We start from the raw sequence: 18083 nt of genomic DNA, 5'->3' as shown, positions 1-18083 counted from the left end.
TAAGTCGCAAACATTTGGAAAACAAAAACCAGGCTCACTATGGCATAAAAAAAAAAAAAAACACAAATAAAAAAAAAAAAAAAACAAACATTAAAAGATACTTAAAAAAAAAAAGCAAAAAGAAAAAAAATCAAACACAGGAATTTGTCACAAATAAAAAAAAAAAAAAAAGGTTGAAATGCCAAAAACTAAAATACAAAAAAAAATTGCAAATGTAATAATCAGTCAGGCCTCTCACTTTGTACACTTTTTTTTTAATCATTGTGGGTCATGTGGTTTGTTAAACCAGGCACTGTGTAGTCTGAGTTCACACCACCTATTAGTTGGATTTGTCTTGTGCCGAAAATTTGGACCAAAATGCAAACACCCCAGTGCATTGTAATAAAAGATTCACCTTCTCCCACTAAGGCCAGTTTCACATGGTCCATGTAAATGGACCATACTCAGATCGGAATACCTGGCCTCCCGACCTGAACTAACACCTTAATTTCTGCCTATGTGATGGTTATCCCAGGTCAGGAGACCCAGCGGTCAGGCCTTTTGACGCCCAGCGGTCAGGTCTTTTGACGCCCAGCGGTCAGGTCTTTTGACGCCCAGCGGTCAGGTCTTTTGACGCCCAGCGGTCAGGTCTTTGGTGCGAGAACAGTCTGTGTTATGGATGTGTGAAACTGGCATAAGATACACCAGTTCACACAACCAGAACTCCTAGCACAAGGTGCAAAAAGCGTCTAAAACAAATGATTAATATGGTGTAAAGTCATGTAAAGGCCCCGTTACACGCAACGACGTATATATTGCCGGGGTCCTGGATTCCGTGACGCACATCTGGCATAGTTAGCGACGTCGTTGCGTGTCACACCAACGAATGGCCGTTAATGGTCAAAAATACTCACCTTATCGTTGATCGTTGACACGTCGTTCATTTTCATAAAATCGTTGATTGTTCAGGACACAGGTTGTTCGTCGTTCCCGAGGCAGCACACATCGCTACGTGTGACACCTCGGGAACGACGAACTACAGCTTACCTGCGGCCGCCGGCAACGAGGAAGGAAGGAGGTGGGCGGGATGTTACAGCCACTCATCTCCGCCCCTCCGCTTCTATTGGGCGGCCGCTTAGTGACGCCGCACGAACCGCCCCCTTAGAAAGGAGGCGGTTTGCCGGCAACAGTGACATCGCTAGGTACGTAAGTCCGTGTGACGGCTCCTAACGATTTTGTGCGTCACGGGCAGCGATTTGCCCGTGACGCACAAACAACGGGGGCGTGTGCTTTCACCAGCGATATCGCTAGTGATATCGCTGCGTGTAACACCCCCTTTAGACTATAGAAGTCACTCTCTCATAAAGAACACCAGGGTGCTCAGTCAGGTTTATGTAGGAGCTGGGGGAGATAGCCATCATCCGAATCTCACTATATACAAGATTGGTTCCAGAAATTCCTATGGTTATGAATGAGGCTTGTAACAAAAAAAAAAAGTTCTGCATTTCGCTAAATGGAATAGATTTTCACTGGCAAAAAGTAATTTTTAGTTTTCGAATATACCCATACCCATACAGGAATGATATGCTGCAGATTTTCACTGCGGAGCTCACCTTTATAGTCCAACAGAAATTGTGTATTGTTCATGGCAACTATTTAGGAATCACTCATTTGTTTTAGGGAAAGAGGTTATTCCCAAAATTCAAAGTTATCCCATGGGGATAGCTTTACTGATCGCTGGGTGCTTGATCGCTGGGACCCCCATAAAGCTCCGGACCCCTGAACACAAACGTTCACCAAAACTAAAACCTATACTATAAATATAAAAGCCTCACAACCCTCAATAGTTGTGGCTTTATATACTAGTTGACTTACGGTATCTCTGGATTATCAGTATTTCAGCCGGATTATAGGGATTTTATTATACTGAAACAACAAAAGTTAGAATTTACCATCTTCTGGACATGGAAGAAATCTTTATTGCAGGTATTTATTGCTTTGTTAAAACTTTTCTTCTCGTTGTTGGTCCAGTAGTCTGATCCTGGAAAAAGTAAAGGAATGGGGCGTCAGTCAGAGGCTAGAGACATGGCAAACACAGCCCTGTACTAGCAGAAGTCTTTAATTGAGTGTCTGTGTTGTAAAACTGTTATAACACTGCAATTCCCAACAATTTGCTGTATCGCATCTTCCATTCAAATCTTTAATTTTGCTGTGGAAATAAAATGAATAACGAATCATCTTTATTTACATACTGTAGTGCCAAATCAAAGAAAACATTTATAGACGAAGGTGTAAAAGGAAAGGAGTAAGATAAGGAAATAAAATGAGCCGGCCAAAAACATGTGCCCTTAGCGCACGTGTAAAACTGTGGACAATGGGAATTAACAGAATGGTCTGGAATAGCACATTCGAAAGAAATGAAGCACCACGAGAAAAGTCTGGGAGATGAGAGTGGGAGATTCAGATTATGGAAGATATTAGTCTTCGATCATTAGCAATACAGAACGAGCATGGATAGGGTGGTAAACAGGGATGAGAGAGATACAGGTTGGTAACTAATGCAATGACTGGCGCAGGGTAGGTGCATCGGTGTAATGGCTGAGCAGTAAATTGAGCCTGACTGCTGTTTTCAGTACATATTGGAGAGGGAAGACTTCAGAAACAAGAAGACATTACTATTGAGATATAATTAGCATTGGACAGAAACACACCCCTCCAAACTACTTCGACTTAACATGCTTGTTCTGCTGGGCTCAAGGCACTAAATAATGGGAAATTCTGGTGTGAAAATTAGAAACCTAATAACGTACAACTGATATTTCCTGTCCTTGGCCAACTAGAATAAGCTTTGATCATTTTTTCTTCCCTGAACAAAAGGGTGATGGCATTACTATTATTACTATCATGGCTCCACTCCGAGATTCGAACCACTGATCTCTGGTTGTTGGTCGGTGTCCCTCTTGGTTCGACCACAGCCTGCCTACCTGTTTCACTTCTATTCAGTTTTGTGCACTTTGTTTGGTTTTCCCAATCCCATTTTGGGAGGGGCTATTTATACTTACTACTCACATGCTTCAGTATCGGCTATATTTCTGGATCAATGGTTGTGTGGAGTCCCATCTCTTAGGTTACGGCTTTCTAAAGCCTGCTTTACACGGGACGACCAATTGTGCGATTTCACAATCGATCGTACTCGCCCCGTCGTTTGTGCGTCACGGGCAAATCACTGCCCGTGTCGCACAAAGTCGTGAAACCCCCGTCACATGCACTTACCTGCTGAGTGACTTCGCTGTGGGCGGCGAATGTCCACTTCCTGAATGGGGAGGGATGTTCAGCGTCACAGCGACGTCACACAGTGGCCGGCCAACAGAAGCGGAGGGGCGGAGATGAGCGGGATGTAAACATCCCGGCCACCTCTTTCCTTCCGCATTGCCGGCGGGAGCCACGGGACGCAGGTAAGCTGTGTTCATCGTTCCCATGGTGTCACACGGAGCGCCGTGTGCTGCCACGGGAACAATGAACAACCTGCTGCAGGAAAAATAAACGATATTATGAAACTGAGCAACGAGTACACGACTCACGATTTGTGAGCGATACTGCGTCGCTCAGAGGTTTCACACGAGACGACGTCGTGTACGATGTCGGATGTGCGTCACGGAAACCGTGACCCCGACGATGCATCGCACAATCCGTCGTCTCGTGTAAAGCACGCTTTACAGAGACATTGCTATTGCAATCCACTGCAGTTTGTGTAAATCCCTTCCCAGTTATATCATATTCTGTTTCATTTAGATTTGGGAGGGTTTCCACGTATTCTGTTATTCTTTTTGGTTTCTTGTAGTTCATCATTCCTGTATAACTGTGTTTGCATGTTCCTAGCCCTGTGTCTGACCCTCAGCATGTGTGCACCTCATTTATATTTATTGTTTTTGTGTTACTCTTTGTTTATAGCTGAGGGTGCAGTTAAGGACACTCGGGGCTAAGTTGTCAATGAGTGGTGGTGCCATTACATGATCTTTGGGTGCCAACCTCCCCTGTCAGGCAGGGACAAATCAGGATCTGGTCTAGGGCAAGTACTAGCCTGTTTTGGAACCTGTGGATTTCTGGTTTTACATGTCCCATGGTTTGTCCATCCCAGTGAGAGTTTAGGGTTCAGTTGGAACAATTAGATCTCAACAACTTTTAGAACAGTTGAACAAATGTTGATGGCTGGAGGTCCCACCTTTAACACTCCACTGAAAATAGGGGTCTTGTGTCCCCAGTTGAATGGAGTGGAACTGGTGCATGTGGGCAACTGCCAGGGTTGGACAGGCCCACCGGAAAATCGGAGGATCCTCCAGTGAGCCCAGGCACTGGCACCTGCTGGCAGGGTTGCCATCAGGGCTTTACTGCCCTCACTGATGGGGCATGGTGAAAAGAGGGGTCCAGCCGGAGTACTTCTTTTGCTTTATTAAGCCCTGGGCCGGGCCCCCCTCTTCAACGGGACCCAGTCACAGCTACACTACCACATGGCTAATTTCCATCTGATGCACTTCATGGGCCTCTCATGCAAGTTATCAATGTGGTGGGGCAGAGCAGGGCACGGGAGCATCATCCCATGGCCCAGCATGCAGCAGCATGATGAGGTCATCAAGCTGTGACCTAATCACACTGCTGCAAGCAAAGCAGAATCGCAAAGGTGGCAAGGACGCAGCAGCCTGTGGGGAAAGTTAAACGTTCCATGAGCTGAAGACATGAGCGGGACTATCGCTGCCAACCCCAGTCCCTACAGTGCTTCAGCTCCACACTGTCGCTCCTCCCTCCTGAGATCTCTCACTGCTCAGTACAAGCTGCAGCTGTCAATCAGGCTGGATAGGTGGAGACTGAATGCACGCTATAGTTGTAAACATGAAATGGTTGCTTAAATATAATCATTTTAAAGCTGTTCTTATAAATATACCAGCTTCATCAGGTCTAGGGGAAATCTAATAATGTATGCAGATTGTATTGTGAAATCTGATTACACATCCACTTTAATTAGTTCTGAGTATACACTAAAAAAGGATCCAGTCAGCTGATTCATAATGCACAGGAAGCGTGAAATCCTACACAACTGCAAAAACACAGCTCTGAAATACTGCAGCATTTCAGCAAAAAGGTATTTGCAAAGCCGGCTGGGGTCTTTGTATCTCCACATCCAGTCACTATGAATGGCAGATCTCTCCCTATGTATATGCTGCCGGGCACCTGCCCCGGACTAGTGATTCAAGATGCATAGTCCCTGCCTGGCTTTTCAAAAAAATACATACACAGCTGAAATTTATTATGACCCTTTAAGAGGAATTTCCATTATTGGAACCAATGTGTACATATTGGCATTATGGTGTTCTTCCAACCGAGCGTATCAGACTATGATAAAACACTGACTATCTCCATCTAGATTGGGTTCTGTTACCTCCTTGGTGCAATGGATCCACTGTCACACAGATAATGAAAGGTTTTATTAGGAGTCAGACAGGAGCGCTGAGAGGAGCCGCTGTCTACATCACTGGGGACTCGTATCACACAGGATCAGTAGGAGCCGCTCCAGGGTGAGAAGTAATAGGAAGGCTGTGCTCCTCCGTGTCAGTGCAGGGTCACCGCACAAAGCTCAGGCCGCCTCCACCCTAGCATTGTTCTCTGTGTCATTCCGACACGTCTTTTGCAAAGAAAAAAGAAAATACATCCTTTTTTTTTTTTGATAGCATACAAACTGAGCGAGGATCCCAAAAAATACAAAACTAAACTAGATTGAAAAATAGCTATAAATTGATGGATTATTATTAGAACAATAGAAAATAAACGCCATGATAAAGTGATCAGTCATCACCAGTATAAAGTGTATGCACATGTATTACATCATGTGTCCGGCTAGATTCACGCTACGTTTATGATGACTCCATTGGGGTCTTCTGTCTGAAGCCCCAAAGTCAGGATTCAGATCTGCCCATAACACAGCCATAGACTTCACTTATGATAATCCATAACATGCAACGTGGGACTTTTTTTAATCTGTATTTCCAACAGAGGCACATTGCTTATATATTAACTTAAAATAATAATGACATTTTATATATCTAATATGTAAAGCTGAGTGTGTGTACATATATGTGTGTGTGTGTGTGTGGCGGTGTGTGTGTGTGTGTGTGTGTGTGTGTGTGTGTGTGTGTGTGTGTATGTATCTCTGCTAAAGGAATCCGCACCCTCAAATTTACAGTCACAAAATTTTGCACAGAAACCCCATTTGACTTAAGGAATGCCATAGACTATGTTTTGAGGGGAAATTTTAACCCCGTGCTTTACAGTTATTCACCCCAAAAAATGCTTACTTACTGTTTAGATGTGTGAGGAAATATATTGGCTGTTTTGACAGTTAGTCTGGATATTTATCGGGTGACCAGTAGCAACCAATCACAGCTCTGTTTGTACTTTGCTACAAGATATTAATAGGAGCTCTGATTGGTTGTTATAGGCAACAAAGGACATTCTAAATATATGACAGCTTATGAGTCAGTTAATATGATATCTGTGGTGAGGGGGGTGTGAGGGAGAGGGGGACAGAGTGTGGGAGGGAGAGTGTGGGAGGGAGAGTGTGGGAGGGAGAGTGTGGGAGGGAGAGTGTGGGAGGGAGAGTGTGGGAGGGAGAGTGTGGGAGGGAGGGTGTGGGAGGGAGGGTGTGGGAGGGAGGGTGTGAGAGAGAGGGTGTGGGAGAGAGGGTGTGGGAGAGAGGGTGTGGGAGAGAGGGTGTGGGAGAGAGGGTGTGGGAGAGAGGGTGTGGGAGAGAGGGTGTGGGAGAGAGGGTGTGGGAGAGAGGGTGTGGGAGAGAGGGTGTGGGAGAGAGGGTGTGGGAGAGAGGGTGTGGGAGAGAGGGTGTGGGAGAGAGGGTGTGGGAGAGAGGGAAAGAGGGTGTGGGAGAGAGGGAGAGAGTGTGGGAGAGAGGGAGAGAGTGTGGGAGAGAGGGAGAGAGTGTGGGAGAGAGGGAGAGAGTGTGGGAGAGAGGGAGAGAGTGTGGGAGAGAGGGAGAGAGTGTGGGAGAGAGGGAGAGAGTGTGGGAGAGGGGGAGAGAGTGTGGGAGAGGGGGAGAGAGTGTGGGAGAGGGGGAGAGAGTGTGGGAGAGGGGGAGTGAGTGTGGGAGAGGGGGAGTGAGTGTGGGAGAGGGGGAGTGAGTGTGGGAGAGTCGGAGTGAGTGTGAGAGAGGGGGAGTGAGTGTGGGAGAGGGGGAGTGAGTGTGGGAGAGGGGGAGTGAGTGTGGGAGAGAGGGAGAGAGTGTGGGAGAGAGTGAGGGAGAGAGAGTGAGGGAGAGAGTGAGAAAGAAAGATTGAGAAAAATAGAGAAGGAGAGGGAGAGTGGGAGACAGAGAAAGATTGAGAGAGAGAAAAGGGTACTTTACACACTGCGATATTGGTACCGATATCGCTAGCGAGCGTACCCACCCCCGTCGGTTGTGCGTCACGGGCAAATCGCTGCCCGTGGCGCACAACATTGCTTTCACCCATCACACGGACTTACCTTCCCTGCGACATTGCTCTGGCCGGCGAACCGCCTCCTTTCTAAGGGGGCGGTTCGTGCGGCGTCACAGCAACGTCGCACGGCAGCCGTCCAATAGAAGCGGAGAGGCGCAGAGGAGCGGGCGGAACATGCCGCCCACCTTCTTCCTTCCGCATTGCCGGTGGAGGCAGGTAGGGAGATGTTCGTCGTTCCTGGGGTGTCACACACAGCGATGTGTGATGCCGCAGGAACGACGAACAACCAGCGGCATGCACCACCAACGATATTATGAAAAGGAGCGACGTGTCAACGATCAATGTTTTTTGACGTTTTTGCGATCGTTGATCGTCGCTCCTTGGTGTCACACGCTATGATGTCGCTAACAATGCCAGGTGTGGGTCACTAACGACGTGACCCCGACGATATATTGTTAGCGATGTCGCAGCGTGTAAAGCACCCTAAAGAGAGAGTTGCAGAGAGAGAGAGAGAGAGAGAGAGAGTGGGAGACAAAGAGATTGAGCGAGAGAGTGAGGGAGAGACAACGTGAGTGGGGGAGAGAGAGAGAGACCTAGTTACTAGCCCCAGCAATTCCGGGTACTACAGCTAATAGTTTTTTTTTTGTTTTTTTTTAAGGTTCAAGCAAAACTGCATCACTGTGGTGATATATGCAAAGTTCTGCATGGCAGATTCACAATGTGCAACGTGTCAACTTACAGAACTTATATGGGTTATAAGTGAACAAAATAAATGTGACCCTTTTTGTCATACGGCACACTGCTTGGGATTTCGGGATAAGTGGGGTCCACAGTTGCAACTTTTTGGCTCCAATTGATAAGTGACGTTTTAGGCTTCGTCGACAGCACGTCTGAATTATAGGGCTATGTGCACATTTTTGAGTAAACCCAGATTCCTGGCAGGAAAAATGGAGCCTAAAATATACGCGTTTGATTTTTTTGCGTGCATTTTTTATACACTTTCACTTGTGTATTTTTCCCATTCATTCGAAAAAATCACTGATAGTACAGACATGCTGCAGATTTGAAAAAAACAAACAAACAAACAAAAACTGTTGATATTGTGCTTTTGTGCCTATCTGAACAGATGAATTTTTATGGATATATAAAAAGCTGGGTGGCATTTGTACAAAGTGTCAGAGGATATCATTTACACTATGAATGGAGAAGAATCGGGAATGAGGGAACAGCCGTCACTAGCTGATAAGACCTCTTAGTGACCCATTGACTAATCTTCTGCTTTTTTGTGGGTTTTTATAAGTGATCTCCCTCTGGAAATGTTCAATTTGAAGGTTACTTGTGGTATTCGGTGACATCTGTGTGGTTGACATGTTCTGGCGCAGTCACAGGTCTGTGGTCAGTCAGATTGGAGTGGGCTGCCTGATATATTAATGTTATAAACCCACAACGGAGCCTCGTGTGTGTAACTGATGGCTGCCAGCTAATGGTGTGCAGACAAAAGTAACCTCCGAATATCAGGAATTCAGCTCATTTATATCAGTACTAGCTGTACTACCCGGCTTCGCCCGGGTTAATAACTGCTGTTAACAAAATAGAATGTATTAACAAAAATGTATTCTGCACACAAAAACCACAAAACAAATAGATAGAAATGTAATTTTAATGTCTGTCTCCCCCTCTGTACATATCTCTCTGTCTGTCTCTCTATCTCTTTGTCTGTCTGTCTCTTTCCGTCTGTCTCTGACTGTCTGTCTCTTTCTCCGTCTGTCTCAATCTCTTTCCCTATCTATCTCTGTCACTTTCCCTGTCTGTCTCTTTCCCTCTCTTACCCTGTCTGTCTCTTTCCCTCTCTGTCTGTTTCCCTGTCAGTCTGTCTCTTTGTCTGTGTCTGTCTCTTAACCTGTCTCTCTCTTTCCCGGTCTGTCTCTTTCCCTGTCAGTCTGTCTCTTTGTGTCTGTCTCTTACCCTGTCTATGTCTGTTTCTTACCCTGTCTGTGTCTGTCTCTTTCCCTGGCTGCATTGTGACACGCCAACATTCCATATAAGGGCGTGGCTGCGCATTCTTCTGAAGTTCTGGCTGCACTGTGGCTCCCAGCTCCATTCGCTTTAATGGAGGCAGATTTTTGGGGAATAACTGTAAAGCGCGGGGTTAAAATTTCCCCTCAAAACATAGCCTATGACGCTCTCAGGGTCCAGACGTGTGAGTGTGCAAAATTTTGTGGCTGTTAACATTAAATGGAAGTAAACTCGGGACTACAGAACAGGAGAAGGACTTGGGTATTCTCATTACAAATAAGCTGAGCAGCAGCACTCAATGTCAAGCAGCAGCTGCTAAAGCAAACAAGATTTTAGGGTGTATAAAAAGAGAGATTAGATCCCGTGATCCCAACGTATTGTTACCCCTCTATAAATCACTTGTAAGGCCACATCTGGAATACGGGATCCAGTTTTGGGCTCCACATTTTAAAAAGGACATTCAGAAGTTAGAGTCAGTTCAAAGGCGGGCAACTAGACTATTACAAGGAATGGAAGGCCTCCCATATGATGACAGGTTGAAAAAGTTAGATATGTTTAGCTTAGAAAAAAGACGTCTCAGAGGAGATCTCATTTATATGTATAAATACATGTGTGATCAATATAAAGGACTGGCACATGACTTATTTCTTCCAAAGACAGTACTAAGGACCAGGGGGCACTCACTGCGAGTGGAAGAAAAGCGATTCCGACACCTAAATAGGAAAGGGTTCTTTACAGTTAGAGCGGTCAGACTGTGGAATGCCCTACCACAAGAGGTAGTAATGGCAGATACTATAACAGCTTTTAAAAAAGGGCTGGATGATTTCCTCACTACACACAACATTGTTGGTTATAAATGACTTAGTGACTAAATGTAGAACTGGTGGAGGAAGGGTGAACTAGATGGACCTAGGTCTTTTTTCAACCTAAGTAACTATGTAAGCTGTAGCTGCGACGGTGCAGATGCCAATCCCGGACACACACACACACACACACACAGCTTTATATATTAGATTGTGTTATTGCACATGTATGACACTGTGGCACAATATTTCTAGGACACCCTGTCAGAGTTTTAGGGACGATTTTTACACTTTTGTCCCCCCAAAACTTAAAGATTGTATTTTAGATCATTCTGTCCCAATATAGTTGGGTCGAGCGCTAATGCACTAATATATTCTGAATTATTGCTTAATCACAGGCCAGAAATGTATCGATTTTTGACAGGCTTTATGTATTTAAAGCATTAAGGCATTGTTATAGTTTTCTGCGGGGTACTACTATTCTCCTTGTCAATGGGTGTTTTCATACAAAGTCTGACACTCTCAGTGCTGACTATATGATAAGGGGAATGGTAAAACCCAATTGTCAATTTATTTATAACATTTCCAGGAGGAATAACAGCGGAGCGCACAATGCAGATTTACAAGAATTGAAAAATTTAGCAATTACCGTCCTGTCCTAAATGCAGGCAAGTAGATTAGGTTGTGTAAAATTAAAAGGTGCCCAAACACCTCCAATTATTGTCAGCCACTGATACCCCCCATACACATACACATACACATACATGCTGCATCAGCACAATCTGCGTGTGTGTTCATTGGCGAAAGGGGAGTAATATTCCTTATAGCAAAAAGATTGGCATTGAAATTGAACTTTTGTAGTGGGAGAGTAGGGAGACCCCTATATACAAGTGTTTCTCAAATTAGAATAGCATAAAAAAGTTAATTTATTTCAGTAATTCAATACAAAAAGTGAAACACATATATTATATAGAGTCATTACACACAGAGGGATCTATTTCTATATATTATATAGAGTCATTACACACAGAGGGATCTATTTCTATATATTATATAGAGTCATTACACACAGAGGGATCTATTTCTATATATTATATAGAGTCATTACACACAGAGGGATCTATTTCTATATATTATATAGAGTCATTACACACAGAGGCATCTATTCCTATATATTATATAGAGTCATTACACACAGAGGGATCTATTTCTATATATTACATAGTCATTACACAAAGAGGGATCTATTTCTATATATTATATATAGTCATTACACACAGAGGGATCTATTTCTATATAATATATAGAGTCATTACACACAGAGGCATCTATTTCTATATATTATATAGTCATTACACACAGAGGGATCGATTCCTATATATTATATAGAGTCATTACACACAGAGGGATCTATTCCTATATATTATATAGAGTCAATACACACAGAGGGATCTATTTCTATATATTATATAGAGTCATTACACACAGAGGCATCTTTTCCTATATATTATATAGTCATTACACACAGAGGGATCTATTTCTATATATTATATAGAGTCATTACACACAGAGGGATCTATTTCTATATATTATATAGTCATTACACACAGAGGGATCTATTCCTATATATTATATAGAGTCATTACACACAGAGGGATCTATTCCTATATATTATATAGAGTAATTACACACAGAGGGATCTATTCCTATATATTACATAGTCATTACACAAAGAGGATCTATTTCAAGTGTTTATTTCTGTTGATGATTATGGCTTACAGCCAATGAAAACCCATTATCTCAGAAAATTAGAATATTTACCACAAAACACCTGAAAGAGCTTCCTAAGCGTTTAAAATGGCCCCTTAGTCTGGTTCAGTAGGCTACATAACTATGGGGGAGGGTAAGCCACAAAAGGTCATTGCTAAAGACGCTGGCTGTTCACAGAGTGCTTTATCCAAGCATATTAATGGAAAGTTGAGTGGAAGGAAAAAGTGTGGTAGAAAAAGGTGCACAAGCAACCGGGATAACCACAGCCTTGATAGGATTGTTAAGAAAAGGCCATTCAATAATTTGGGGGAGCTTCACAAGGAGTGGGCGCTGCTGGAGTCAGTGCTTCAAGAGCCACCACACACAGACGTATCCAGGACATGGGCTACAAGTGTCGCATTTCTTGTGTCAGGCCACTCATGACCAATAGAGAACACCAGAAGCGTCATACCTGGGCCAAGGAGAAAAAGAACTGGACTGTTCTCAGTGTCCAAGGTGTTGTTTTCAGATGAAAGTAAATTTTGCATTTTATTTGGAAATCGCGGTCCCAGAGTCTGGAGGAAGAGTGGAGAGGCCACAATCCAAGCTGCTGAGGTCTAGTGTGAAGTCTCCACAATCAGTGATGGTTTGGGGAGCCATGTCATCTGCTGGTGTAGCTCCACTGAGTTTTATCAAGACCAAAGTCAGCGCTTGCCGTCTATCAGGAAATTTTAGAGCACTTCATGCTTCCCTCTGCTGACAAGCTTTTTGGGGATGAAAATGTCATTTTCAAGCAGGACTTGGCCCCTGTCCACATTGCCAAAAGTAGCAATACCTGGTTTACTAACCACAGTATCACTGTGCTTGATTGGCCAGCAAATTCTCCTGACCTAAACCCCATAGAGAGTCTATAAGAGACACCAGAGCCATCAATGCAGACGAGCTGAAGGTGGCTATCAAAACAACCTGGGCTTCCATAACACCTCATCAGTGCCACAGGCTGATCGCCTCCATGCCACATTGCCGCATTGATGCAGTAATTCCTGCAAAAGGAGCCCGACCAAGTATTGAGGCATTTACTGTACAGACTTTTCAGTAGGCGCCAACATTTCTGAGTGTAAAATCATTTTTTAAGTTGGTCTTATATAATATTCTAATTTTCTGAGATAATGACTTAATAATCATCAACAAGGAATTAACACTTGAAATAGATCCATCTGTGTGTAATGACTCTATATAATATATAGGAATAGATCCCTCAGTGTGTAATGACTCTATATAATATATAGGAATAGATCCCTCTGTGTATAATGACTATATAATATATAGGAATAGATCCCTCTGTGTATAATGACTATATAATATACAGTGCCTACAAGTAGTATTCAACCCCCTGCAGATTTAGCAGGTTTACACATTCGGAATTAACTTGGCATTGTGACATTTGGACTGTAGATCAGCCTGGAAGTGTGAAATGCACTGCAGCAAAAAAGAATGTTATTTCTTTTTTTTTTTAAATTGTGAAAAGTTTATTCAGAGGGTCATTTATTATTCAAACCCTCAAACCACCAGAATTCTGTTTGGTTCCCCTAAAGTATTAAGAAGTATTTCAGGCACAAAGAACAATGAGCTTCACATGTTTGGATTAATTATCTCTTTTTCCAGCCTTTTCTGACTAATTAAGACCCTCCCCAAACTTGTGAACAGCACTCATACTTGGTCAACATGGGAAAGACAAAGGAGCATTCCAAGGCCATCAGAGACAAGATCGTGGAGGGTCACAAGGCTGGCAAGGGGTACAAAACCCTTTCCAAGGAGTTGGGCCTACCCGTCTCCACTGTTGGGAGCATCATCCGGAAGTGGAAGGCTTATGGAACTACTGTTAGCCTTCCACGGCCTGGACAGCCTTTGAAAGTTTCCACCCGTGCCGAGGCCAGGCTTGTCCGAAGAGTCAAGGCTAACCCAAGGACAACAAGGAAGGAGCTCCGGGAAGATCTCATGGCACTGTATAGGAATAGATCCCTCTGTGTGTAATGACTCTATATAATATATGTGTGTTTTCTTTTTTGTATTGAATTACTGAAATAAATGAACTTTTTGATGATATTCTATTTTATTGAGATGCACTTTCACATAACGCTGGTTCCGCCAGGTTCTTCCGTCTTTGCTATGACGTGTCCATAACCATTTCTCTCCTCTCCCCGTGTGTATCACTTTGTGGGTGCACAGAATATTGCAGCCTGTTACCTGCATAGTGGTAAGTTGCTAGTGGATGAGTTTTTAGCCTTGGAGTATTTTTTAAGAGCAGCATCTCCAACGCAGTCTGTAATAAAAAAAAACATCAAAATGAAATAGAAGAGATTATACTAAGACAAACTACACCTCGAAATCATGACAGAAAACCCTGATCATATACAAAAAACGTGTTATTTAAGGTTGATAGAGAAAGTGGAAGCTGGAATACCAAATGTGGCTTGTGGACCAGAACGGCACTGTGAAGAAAAAAAAAAAGTCTTAAAGGGGAGGTTCACTAGTTTGTATTCATAGGCACATCGATACTATGTTGAGAAACAAGGTTTCTAGCAAATACCTTGTGTTGCTAATAGTGCCGGTGAGCGACGCTATTATTTTCCGACATGCCCTTCGTGTGACCCCTGGGCTCCGTCACCGCTTATGTCCGGTGACTTCCAGTTGACCTGACATCACAGCAGCCGGCCCCAGTCTTCCTGAGTGACTGGGCTGTGGGCGGAGTTTCACCGCTCATCACAGCCCAGCATCTCACGCGATCTCTCCTTCGCTGCAGGGCGCCACAAGCAGGAGCGACGCTGGGCTGTGTCGAGCGGTGAAACTACCCCCACAGCCCAGTCACTCATGGAGACTGCGGCCCACCTCAGTGATGTCAGGTCAACCGGACGTTGATGTGACATCACCGGACATCAGAGCCCGTGTGGGTCACACAAAGAGAATGAGCGAAGCAGAATAGCGCCGCTCACAGGCACTATTGGCAACACAAGGTAATTGAGAGAAACCTTGTTTCTCAACATAATATCGTTGTGCCTCTGAAAACTAACTAGTGAACCACCCCTTTAAGTTCTAAATTTTAAGTGATCCTCTTAGTTTTGATCCTTCACACCATTCACTTTTATGGGAGTTTAGCAAGTATAGACACAGACCTATACAACTATTGATCCATTAATTATTTTCCTGAATGCAATGGCCACCAGCTGCCTCGGTACAGAAAACTGGGTCAGGGGGCCTCTGCTCCAGAGATAGGGGCTTCCTCCAAAATAGGACCTGCATCTCTTAAAGGGAACCCAGGATCGCATTAAAGGGAACCCAGGTTTTCCCTATATAAACCATGTCCTCCACCTTTTAGCTATGGAGTCTCTTGATATGAGCCCAGCTGCCCCTGCATACCTCCAAAAAATGCCTCTTAAACCTGTGCCACCACCGAATGGTTCGATAAGCATCTCTAGAGCCTTCAAACCTACTTTGTGGCTGTAGTTGACGCCTCTACAGCCTTCATTGATGTGGATGACGTCTCCTTCACCATCCACACAGACTGTTCAACTCTTGCGCAGATCTCATCCCCCACTGCACAGGCACAAGAATTTACTGTAACTGGAGAGGTCAACCAATCAAAGCTGGAGAAGAGGTGATTTCGGGCACAGAGTAAGTGTGGAGCATGGTCCAATGACGCCCACTCGGCACAGATTTGTGAACAGCTCGAAACAATGGTGAAAGAGAAGGCATTTTTAGACATGGGTCTCATATCAAGAGGTTGCAGTAATGCTATTAAAGAGGGCTAGATGGTGATGGTCAGGGTCTATATAGAGAAAACCAGGTGATAGGATCCCTTTAATGTCATGCCATAACCTGAACGCATGCTAAGTAAAAAGGAAAAAACAAATGACCATTCTCACCATGATATTTCCTTTGGCTTCAAAAAGAGAATGTAAAGCAAATTCGATGTTGGTTCCTCCTCCTGGCAGGACGCTGGAACACGACGTGTTCAGGAACATTTCCACTGGGAAAAAGCAAAAGGAACAGGTAAATGGTGACGTCCCCGGGTGAGATTTTCAGGTCACTAGATTTCTGATCGGATGGGAGCACGTCCCGGGATGCAGAGGTTGTAGTAGGTAACACAAGTTGCAGGTTCTCAGTTTTGTGCAAGCTGCAGTCATCCCCCCATGATCAGATGAAATCTGTAAGAAACTGGGCAGCAAGTGTGCAATTTTCTTTCAGCGCCACTACTGGAGAAATAACACTATGTAATGAGTTTTAAAAAAAAAAAAAAAAAAAAAAATCTCATGGCCATCCATATCTAATTGGTAGGGAGTCAACTCTTAGCATCCCCACCAGCAGCTGTTTAAAGGGTCTGTGGAAAGCACTTTGGCCCTTTTGTGTTGTAGATATGCACACTGTCTCATTATTAGTAGTTGTGCTGAGTATTGCAGTATGGTTTCATTCCTTTCAATGCCATCTTAGCCCCTTCAGACAGTTGACCATAGAGATGTGGAGCGTCAAACCCCCACTGATTGATAGTAGTGGCTTATCAAGGTCTAAAATGGACCAAAAGGCAACTTTATTGCATTTTAACCAGTTTAAGATCGGGCTTTTTACTCCTGTTCTTCACCAGGCACTTATTCCTTTTTTTTCATCCATTTTAGAGAGTTTAGGGAGCTGTATTTTGTATGTATAGTCAAATAAGTTTAATACTTATTGTTTCTTGCCGATATTGGTGGAAAAATAAAGGCAATAAGTGTCCATTTTTCTTATTTTTAAAATGTGTTCCCCTTTCCTTAACAATCACTGTTCTATATTGGACACATTTTTTCCCCAACAGGGGAGGGGCAAATAACAGCAATTTAGATTAACAGCAACTTTTTTTTTATTGATATATTTTTTTTAATTTAGCTCACATAGTGTTCTTTTAATGACTTTTGGGGGTATTTTTACATTTAAATACTTTATTTTTTTTATCAAATTTCCCCTGGAACTATTATACTGCCCTAAGTTACAGTGGAAATTCAGCCTCCTGGTTGTATAGCATGGCTTATTGCGTCTCCTAGTCTCCCTCCCTTCACCCATGACTGCAGGATCCAGAATAGGAAGTGCTGAAAACGCATGCTCAGTGCTGTGTTTACGGTGATTCGGAAGGCAAAGATGGAAACAAACCATCTCTGCCTTCTATGCCTCACAGCCGACTTCCCACTTCTGCAGCTCCACGAACTTGTGTCACTGTTCTAATATGCAGTAATGTTTTAGGACATGACTGTAGAGTAGTACGCAAACTGCCTAGATGTTTTAAGTTATGGGTGTCCCTGAAGTAGTTAAATGAAGATTCTTACCACCTAAATAGGGTGTACCATACCTTTCCTATCTTCCTCATGTGAATAAAAAGCTTCTATAAGGGCTCTTTCAGACGTCCGTGCACAGACTAATACATGGATTGGCCTCAGCTCTCCCAATCAGAACGTGACAGCTTCATATATTTCTATGAGGCAACCATGCTCGGAACAGACGACCTGTGGCTAGTCCGTGCACAGACCGTAATGCAACAGACTGGCTAGGGGACTCCTGATCCGAGCGTGACAGCCCCATAGAAATATATGACGCTGTCAGACTCTGGTTGGGAGAGCCGCGGCCAGTCCGTGTATTCTAGTCTGTGCACAGACTGGTCACAGGGAGAGCCACAGCCAGTCAGTGTATTCTGGTCTGTGCATGGACTGGTCATAAGGAGAGCCGTGGCCAGTCAGTGTATTCTGGTCTGTGCATGGACTGGTCATAGGGAGAGCCGTGGCCAGTCAGTGTATTCTGGTCTGTGCATGGACTGTGCTCCACAGACGTCTGAAAGAGATCTTATATATCAAGCTCTGTGGTTGATGCTCAAGATATACGTCTGGATTGCCACTGAGCACTTGATGCATTTAAAGGGAACCTGTCATCAGAAATTTGGCTTTCAACCTAAAAGTTTCCCCCTCTGCAGCTCGTGGGCTGCATTCTAGTAAGGTTACTTTTTGTGCCCCCTTTTAAACCAAAATAAATACTTTAT

At 43.9% G+C, this 18083-nt stretch overlaps 1 protein-coding gene across 3 annotated transcripts in view; it reads right to left on the bottom strand.

Moving 5' to 3' along the window:
• Positions 1-18083, bottom strand: part of TRERF1 (transcriptional regulating factor 1) — a 210576-nt gene that overhangs the window by 26310 nt on the left and 166183 nt on the right. For all 3 annotated transcript variants that reach the window (XM_075339176.1, XM_075339178.1, XM_075339177.1), the window contains 3 exons: positions 15952-16055; positions 14276-14351; positions 1932-2020 (listed from right to left, as the gene is read on the bottom strand). In XM_075339176.1, the coding sequence (XP_075195291.1) occupies positions 1932-2020; positions 14276-14351; positions 15952-16055 (269 nt within the window). The remainder of the gene's footprint in view (positions 1-1931; positions 2021-14275; positions 14352-15951; positions 16056-18083) is intronic.

The sequence above is a fragment of the Anomaloglossus baeobatrachus genome, chromosome 3 (genome assembly GCF_048569485.1).
Source record: "Anomaloglossus baeobatrachus isolate aAnoBae1 chromosome 3, aAnoBae1.hap1, whole genome shotgun sequence".
In the NCBI taxonomy this organism is placed as follows: Eukaryota; Metazoa; Chordata; class Amphibia; order Anura; family Aromobatidae; genus Anomaloglossus; species Anomaloglossus baeobatrachus.
The sequence above is the reverse complement of the archived record's forward strand: the minus strand, read 5'-3'. Positions and strand labels throughout refer to the sequence as shown.